The following is an 8,832-nucleotide window of genomic DNA, read 5'->3' on the forward strand; positions in this document are numbered from 1 at the left end:
CATATTATCCAGCAACTTGAGGCTTAGTCAATGACCCAATTTCATTAAATAATCTCTTTAGCGTCATATGCAAAGCTTTCTACTTTAACTTTAGTCAATGAATTGTCAAAAATACGTCCACGCACAAACACTACTTTATTAAACTTTGGAAGGTGACATTCATGTGGCAGCTAAAATCATCATACAAATTCTTGTAAGCTACCAAATGGTATTTGATATAAAAAAAAATATATATTTTACCATTCTTATTAAATAATAAAAAGAAGGATAAAAAAATCTCTCCGCACACCTTGTTTGAAAGTGAAAGGCAACCGTATCTCTACCTCAAGACGAGAGACATGTTTAGTCGGCAATTCGATCTGCGTTTTCTAGTGGCAAGTGTTGACTATTCTTCTTTTTCTTCTTCTTCTTCTTCTTCTTCCTCTTCTTATCTTCTTCTCTCTCCAAAACCAAAAACAACACAAAACGAAGAGAGTATATTACATTATCTAAAAGACTAAAACCCCATTTCTCTGTCTCTCTCTCTCTGCTCACACATTTCCATATTTCTTTCATCCAATAATTTCACTTGATGACAATTATAGCGTAATGGTAAGAAGAATGAGATCATTGTTGCTAATCACCACCTTAATCCTTTCCCTATCTCCACTCAACCAAGCGCTACACGATGATCTCAAGAACACCAAAAAATTCCAACTCGTCATCGGCGGCGGCGGCCTGATCTTCCCGCCGCAATACGAATCCGCCCCGCCGCCGGAAATTCCATGCGCGACGCCGCCTCCTCCGCCGCCACCCAAAGTCTGTCCCACTCCATCGCCACCGCCACCGCCGCCCCCACCACCGCCCAAAGTCCGTCCGCCCCCACCGCCACCGCCAATACCTCCGTCTCCACCGCCCCCACCGCCACCGCCACCGCCACCGCCACCGGTGAGCGAACGGGTGGCGATGATCGCCCCGGTGGTTCAGAGATTCAAGGAGAGATTAGACCTCCGGTACGGGCCGAAGGACGTTCTGGCCTCGTGGAAGGGCAAGAACGTGTGCAAGTACAAGGGCTTCGCGTGCGACAATCTCCCGGACAAGGGCGGATTGAGAGCCGTGTCCGGAGTGGACTTCAACGGGTACGGATTCAGGGGCAAGAACGACAAATTGGAGCTTGGCGAGTTCTTGGACCAGCTCGAGGACATCGTGTTCTTCCACGCCAACTCCAACAACTTCACCGGCAGCGTCCCCGACATCAACGTGAATAGCAAGATCAGGTTCTTCTACGAGCTCGATCTCAGCAACAACCTCTTGACCGGAAGCTTCCCAAAAGAAGTCCTCCGAGCCACAAACCTTACCTTCCTCGACGTCCGTTTCAACTCCTACTGCGGCCCCATTCCCTGGGAAGTCTTCACTCTCGACGTCGAGGTAATTAATATTTCCAAAAAACACTCAACAAACACGGATACATAATTCATTTTCTGTAATAATTAGCCACCTAACTTATTTATTCATTTTTAGTCTGGATTTTTTTTTCACGCAATAAAATAATTAATTAACATCTTTGAAGTTAGCTATATAAGATTACTACTCAACTACACGTCCAAGAAATTCTTAGACAATTAAATTTGTAAACCCTTTTATGCCCAGCTAAAAATTTACAACACGATTTGATATTTTACCTTTATATTTATTTTACTTTAGAGGTTCTGGTCTCCCGTGATCTTAACTTCTAGCTCTGACCATGTCTAGACAAGAGTGGCTGTATATCATATGTATTTTATATTTTTATATTTTATTTTGAAATATCTTAATTTTCTTGTAAACACTACATTTTTTTTTATTAATTATAGACTCTTATATCAAAATAATAATTTGAAAGTATAATTGATAGATTTGTAGCGAAAGCCAAACGGTAGCTCTCAAATTTTCCTATGACTACAAAAAATTTAATAAATTTCTAATTAGGTGAACATTATTTTTTTTTTAAATCTTCCTAAATTACATAACCAATTTTAGGATCATAACAAAATTTGATTTCCACAGGTGATCTTCCTGAACAACAACAAGTTTTCGGGGCAAATCCCGGACACCCTGGGCAAGACCCCGGCCAATTACCTGACCTTCGCGAACAACAACTTCACGGGGCCGATCCCGAGCTCCATCGGCAACGCCTCCGAGACTCTTTTCGAAGTCCTGTTCCTCAACAACGAGCTCTCGGGCTGCCTTCCCTATCAGATCGGAAACCTAAAAAAGATGTCTCTCTTCGACGCCAGCGGAAACTGCCTCTCCGGCCCAATCCCACAGTCCTTCCAGTGCCTGCGATCCATCGAGATCCTCAACTTCGCCAAGAACCGCCTCTCCGGCAGCGTCCCGGAGTCCCTCTGCGAGCTCGGCCTCTCCGGCGGCCTCAGGAACCTCACGCTCTCCTACAACTACTTCACCCAGGTGGGACCCAAGTGCCGGAAGATGATCCAGAAGAAGTACCTCTTAATCGACAACAACTGTATTCGCGACCTTGCCCATCAGCGGCCCAGCGTGGCGTGCGAGAAGTTCTTCTCGAAGAACACTCGCTGCCGGGACGATAGGATGATGAACTACATTCCCTGCAAGAACCAGTGGTACACCGGAGAAGAAGTGGTCTCTAACGACGACAAGGGTCGACACTTGGCGGAGCTCACCGATGATCGCGCCGACTCGTCTTCGTCTAGGGCTTCGGTGACTTACAGTGCTCTGGAAAGGCCGAAAGGACGGCCGTGATTGTGATTGTGGTCGTGATTATGATGCCGTATTATAAGTAATCATCTTTAATTTGTGTTTCTTAAGAATATATGTATGGTTTGGGTGGTTCTTGGAATCAAATGATTAAGTGTATATTTAAAGAACCGATTAAAAAGGGAAGAATAATTTATCGTGTGGAAGTGATTTAAGTTTATTGTTGATGAAGTTTTTTTTATTTTATTTTTTACTATTTAGTAAAATTTTGTTAATGATGGGTATAAATACAATATGGTAATATAAATTAGGATGATAAGACGTAAGGTTGAGAAAAAGAAATATGAACATGGAGTCTATATTTTTCAAAGATATATTATCATTTATACACATATTCTATTTCTAAAAAAAAAAAATCAAATAATATATGATGATGTAAATGAGCGATGGAATTTTGTATAATGTATATTGGTTATTGATCGAAGCCAACGAATTCAGCCGGTTAATTAAAGTTAGTGTTAGACTAAAGACTTAAAAAATAAAAAATGAAGTTAGACTAGTTTCAATATTAAATTTTATTCGAGTTCCGCTAAAAAATTTACAGCATTTGAAAGCTTTTTAGTTTCATGATTTATTAAACAAAGAGTAGCAATAGTTGAATATCATTAAGTTTTTACTTATGAGTATTAGTCAAGCCTGGTGCTCAATGATAAACTGTCGTAATTCTTTTCTATTCTTTCTGACTTTAATTTTTCTCCAGAAATTATTTGCCTGGCCCACTTAATGCATGCTACAATTACGTCGTTAGCTTTGAGGAGGGCTGTATCGTAATAGCACTGGGATTGTGACTCATGCAATATGCAATATTATATAATTCAGTGCAATAATATGCACATCAATTCGTTGAAAGTGATGTGATCATGTGATTATTGGTTACAATGTTTTCTTTAATGTTCCTTTTTAGTAGTATTTATAAAAAATAAAGTTGATCAAAGTATTTCATGACAAATCACAATTATAAATGACAAAGCTAATTAAACTTCAAATGGAAGTTTTTTCACATAAATATAGACTGGGATATCGGTCCCAACTGAAACAAAGCATTAACTAATAAAACAATAGCGTGTAGGGTATATGTTAATGTTGATCCTTTTGATAAGGATTTTCAAATGTTGGTATAATTTGTATACAGATCCTAAATACTTAACTTTAAATAGTTTGACGTAAACACAATGATTTTAATAGAATTATATAGGCATCACAAAATCTTTTTCTAATTTTCCAAGATGTGATTGAAAGTTTTTTTTTTTAATGACAACTAAAGCACTGATTTTGGAGAAACGAATAAGAGGCTGAAGAGCATTTAATAATCAACTTTCTGGCTATTGTAGGACCGTTCAAGAAGAGTGACGTGATGGGATAACTCTAACCTTACCTCATCCTATTCCTTCGTCACTTATTATTATTATTATTATTTTTTTTTTCATTTTTTTTTTTTTTTTTTTTTTTTTTTTTATCTCTTTCACATATTCTTCCCCTTCCAACTCGTTCACTATATTAAATTGATAGTTTGGGAAGCTGTTGTTTAGGCAAAATGCTGACAAAAAGAAACGAATCTCTCGTTAAGTATTATGTCTCTTTCTTTTTATCGCCTTCCTTGTGGAAAATAGTTCGATCTTGCCTAAAAGTTCATAGATTACACACACACACACCGACAGTTTATTGTTGATGAAGTTTATTTTATTTTATTTTTTACTATTTAGTAAAATTTTGTTAATGATGGGTATAAATACAATATGGTAATATAAATTAGGATGATAAGACGTAAGGTTGAGAAAAAGAAATATGAACATGGAGTCTATATTTTTCAAAGATATATTATCATTTATACACATATTCTATTTCTAAAAAAAAAAAAAAATCAAATAATATATGATGATGTAAATGAGCGATGGAATTTTGTATAATGTATATTGGTTATTGATCGAAGCCAAAGAATTTAGCCGGTTAATTAAAGTTAGTGTTAGACTAAAGACTTAAAAAATAAAAAATGAAGTTAGACTAGTTTCAATATTAAATTTTTGGAAATCGAAAATTCGAGTTCCACTAAAAAAATTACAACATTTGAAATTTATTTGAAAGCTTTTTAGTTTCATGATTTATTAAACAAAGAGTAGTAATAGTTGAATATCATTAAGTTTTTTTACTTATTGAGTATTAGTCAAGCCTGGTGCTCAATGATAAACTGTCGTAATTCTTTTCTATTCTTTCTGACTTTTAATTTTTCTCCAGAAATTATTTGCCTGGTCCACTTAATTAACGCATGCTACAATTACGTCGTTAGCTTTGAGGAGGGCTGTATCGTAATAGCACTGGGATTGTGACTCATGCAATATATAATTCAGTGCAATAATATGCACATCAATTCGTGGAAAGTGATGCTGATCATGTGATTATTGATTACAATATTGTTTTCTTTAATGTTCCTTTTGAGTAGTATTTATAAAAAATAAAGTTGATGAAAGTATTTCATGACAAATCACAATTATAAATGACGAAACTAATTGAACTTCAAATGGAATTTTTTTTTTCCACATAAATATAGATTGGGATATCCCAACTGAAACAAAGCATTAAATAATAAAACAATAGCTTGTAGGGTATATATTAATGTTGATCCTTTTGATAAGGATGTTCAAATGTTGGTATAATTTGTATAATATCCTAAATACTGGACTTTAAATAGTTTGACGTAAACACAATGATTTATATATATTTTTTTATTATTTTTTTTTATTTCTTTTACATATTTTTCCCCTTCCAACTTGTTCACTATATTAAATTGATAGTTTGGGAAGCTGTTGTTTAGGCAAAATGCTGACAAAAAGAAACGAATCTCTTGTGAAGTATTATGTCTCTTTCTTTTTATCGCCTTCCTTGTGGAAAATAGTTCGATCTTGCCTAAAAGTTCATAGAATACACACATGTACACCGACACTTCTTTGGGACACACTTTCGTTTCAGTAAATACTGCAAGTATTTCGGAGTGTAGCTATGATCTTTCTTTTCCTGTTCATTTAATATTTCTTTTGTCCCGCTTCCATAAAGACGATAATTAACATATTTATCTTATCATGTGAAATAACTGGCACGCAAGGATTTGGGGTCCAACTCTTAGCTGGGTTGTCATTAATATCCCTACGGAGAAATTTATAGATTAAATGAGCTGCCTACAATTCACATATGTTGTATTATTATTATTTCAAAATATTTATTTTCCATCCATGGTTAAATTATATATGAAAAGAAAATAAGATATCTTTCTGTAATAATCAATTATAATAAATACTTCAGCCTAGCCAGGACGAAAACTGAATAGACCACAAGCTAATAGCAACACCACCTTTTTCCCTTCCAGTTATGTTTTTACTTTGAAATTTATAATAAAGAGTAGTATTAATATATTAACTGTTCATTACTTTTATTAAGTGCATTGTAAATTTTCGTTTCTGGGTGCCGACATCATTTATAATTACCACTTCTTTTAGGGAAAGAAACCAGAGATAATTTAACACAAAAACAAAAGTAGTCAATAGATGTACCTAGTGGGGAACTATAACACCTTTAACTTCTTTTACTTTTATAAGAATCAATAATTCAAATGGATATATATATATATATATATATATATATATATATATATATATATATATATATCTATCTATCTTAAGTGGTTTTTATTCTTCCAACTTTTTAACAAAAGCTGTATTCCTAAAGAACCAGCTTGTATGCCAAAACTGGTCAATTTGTCTTTAATGTTGCATTTCTTTCCTGTTTCTGCTGTGACATCTTGGCATTAATTTTTTTTTTATTAAACATACTGCAATGTTGGAAGTTCATTCAGTGTTGGTTCTTTCCTTGCAATGACCTACAGAAACGACAGAAAATAAGAAATGACTTGAGGAAACTGAAAAAAACGACACCAAATAAACCCAAAGCTTGTGAAAGAAATTGGACAGAATTTCACATATACTGATTTTCAATGCTCATTCTACCTTTCAAAAGCTTCCACAAATATTGATTATTAAAATTGAATCCGTAAGTTGCATTATTCTAAATGAAATAGTAAACAATAAACTTCGATGAAAGTTTAATAATAAAAGAAAGACTATATACTTGAAAATAAGAAAAATACGAACTAAGTTATCTCAAATGTTAAAATTGCTATTTAACCAACGTTTCATAAAAAATTTAAAATATAACCACTAATGTTGATGTTACAAGATTAATCCCCATGAATTTTATGTAAAAAACTTTTTATTTATGTTATTTTACCTTCGTTAATTTTGGTTAATGGCTAAAATACAAAATTAACAAAATCTTTGCTATTTTACAAAACTTTAGTATTTGTTATTGGCTAATTAGCTACTGAACCCTGAAAATAATTGTATACAATTTGATTCGATATATTTGTAGAATATGTTTGGAAAAGCTAGCCTAGCACAAGGTTGCCCAAGCAACTATAGCTATGACGGAGCCTGGTTCAGCAGTAACCTGCGTCTTAGTTCTAGACCTTACAATAGGAATCCTTGATTGCAGGACTGATCTTGGTCACGAGTAAATGCGTAACTCAGTAATAGTTGGATTTGCGGTGTTTATCCTTTAATGTGTATTTTGTGTATGTTTAGTGTCTTATTTTTTAAGACTAAAGCTTTCAGTTATAAGGTTGTAATCATATAGTGTGTGACTTATTTTGCATTCTTAATAAGTCTTAATGGTTAAGAGTACACTTTGTTGGTTTCATATTAAGTGTTGGAGTTGAACAATTTTGGTTCTTTGTCAAACCTCTCCAAGTTTATAAATAGTGTGTTTTGGTGGATTTGGTTTTGAATAAATTATTGTGAGTAATTTGTGTATTTTTGTTCTTAAGAAGACTTACATGTCAAGTTATCTCGTGGCCTTCATGAGCTTGACTTATTATTTTAATTCTTAGATCCCTTTAAGTATCTTGGTGTGATGTCACATCATGCAATATGGTTCTTATCTAGTGTGTTTTGGAGGATATGACTTTGAATAAATTATTGTAAGTTTGTGCATTTCTTTACTCTTAATTTTTTTTTAACATATATCAAGTTATCTCGTGATGTTCACAAACTTGAATTATCATTTTAATTCTTATAGAGTATGTTAGTTGACGTCACACATCATGCAATCTTAGGTTGTGTTTGATAGTTAACTCAAAAAGTTTTTGTTTTCTGTTTTCTAATTTTTGTAGTAGTACTGAAAAACTGTTTTGTAGTTGTTTTCAAAAAGCTGTTTGGTACAGTTTTCATTTTTGTTTTTGAGAAAGTGAAAAAACTGAAAAAAGTGTTTGGTATAGTTTTCATTTTTATTTTTGAAAGAATGAAAAGAGAAGATGAGGAGAAAGAGGAGAGAAGAGAAGAATTTTTTTTTTCAAAAACACCTTTTATTTGTTTTCAGTTTTCTTTACTTTTTCCAAAACAACTTCAAAATTTTTTGAAATTTTTTTCCAAAAACTTAAACCAAACATGTTTTCAATTTTTGTTTTCAATTTTTTCAACTCAAAAACTAAAAAATTGTTTTTGAGAGGAATACCAAACATGGCCTAGTTTTTATCTCTTTAAGAAGTCAAGTCTTAGTATTCTTCTCTTTGTTGATCTTAGAGTTCTTTTTTTAAGACTTGTTATTGAGTATCATCACAATTGTTTGTGAAGTTCATAATATTATTTGATATCAAAGCTTTGATTCTAGGGAAAGTTTGATTATCCTTTACTTTAGTTCTAATTAACTATTTTGATTTTTTTTTTCCCTTTGTTTCATTTCAATCAATACAAAACACACATAAGTTATTTTTTCAATTTATTCTGCTTAGGTTTGATATATTATATGTTATTTTGAATATAAAAAATATTCATATAATTATTTTTATTTTTTTAGTTGAATATCACATTTTAGACTACACTTCTATCCTTTTCTATTTCATCATATTGTAATTTTTTTTTTAATATTTCTGTTTATTTGGGTTGTCTCTCACATATTTTAAGGATATCTTATTGGGCTTTATGATTTGTTAAGTTGTTTGTCACATTTTTTAATATTATATGTTATTTCAATTTA

The 8,832-nt window shown here is 33.1% G+C and overlaps 1 protein-coding gene across 1 annotated transcript; it reads left to right on the forward strand.

Moving 5' to 3' along the window:
* The first annotated feature begins 281 nt into the window (after window positions 1-281).
* LOC149389214 (uncharacterized protein At4g06744-like) lies at window positions 282-2,914 on the forward strand. The gene is made up of 2 exons (XM_089622087.1): window positions 282-1,407; window positions 2,026-2,914. Exons 1-2 carry the CDS (start codon window positions 589-591, stop codon window positions 2,737-2,739), a joined length of 1,533 nt encoding a protein of 510 aa, XP_089478213.1. The 5' UTR covers window positions 282-588; the 3' UTR covers window positions 2,740-2,914.
* The last annotated feature ends 5,918 nt before the right edge of the window (window positions 2,915-8,832 follow it).

This window comes from Urtica dioica, chromosome 8, assembly GCF_054948205.1.
Source record: "Urtica dioica subsp. dioica isolate 48M chromosome 8, U.dioica_male_clone48M_v1_H2, whole genome shotgun sequence".
In the NCBI taxonomy this organism is placed as follows: Eukaryota; Viridiplantae; Streptophyta; class Magnoliopsida; order Rosales; family Urticaceae; genus Urtica; species Urtica dioica.

Coding starts and splice junctions, on each gene's coding strand:
- LOC149389214 (XM_089622087.1), top strand. CDS start 589: ATGGTAAGAAGAATGAGATCATTGTTGCTAATCACCACCTTAATCCTT. Junction 1,408..2,025: donor TCTTCACTCTCGACGTCGAG/GTAATTAATATT, acceptor TGATTTCCACAG/GTGATCTTCCTGAACAACAA.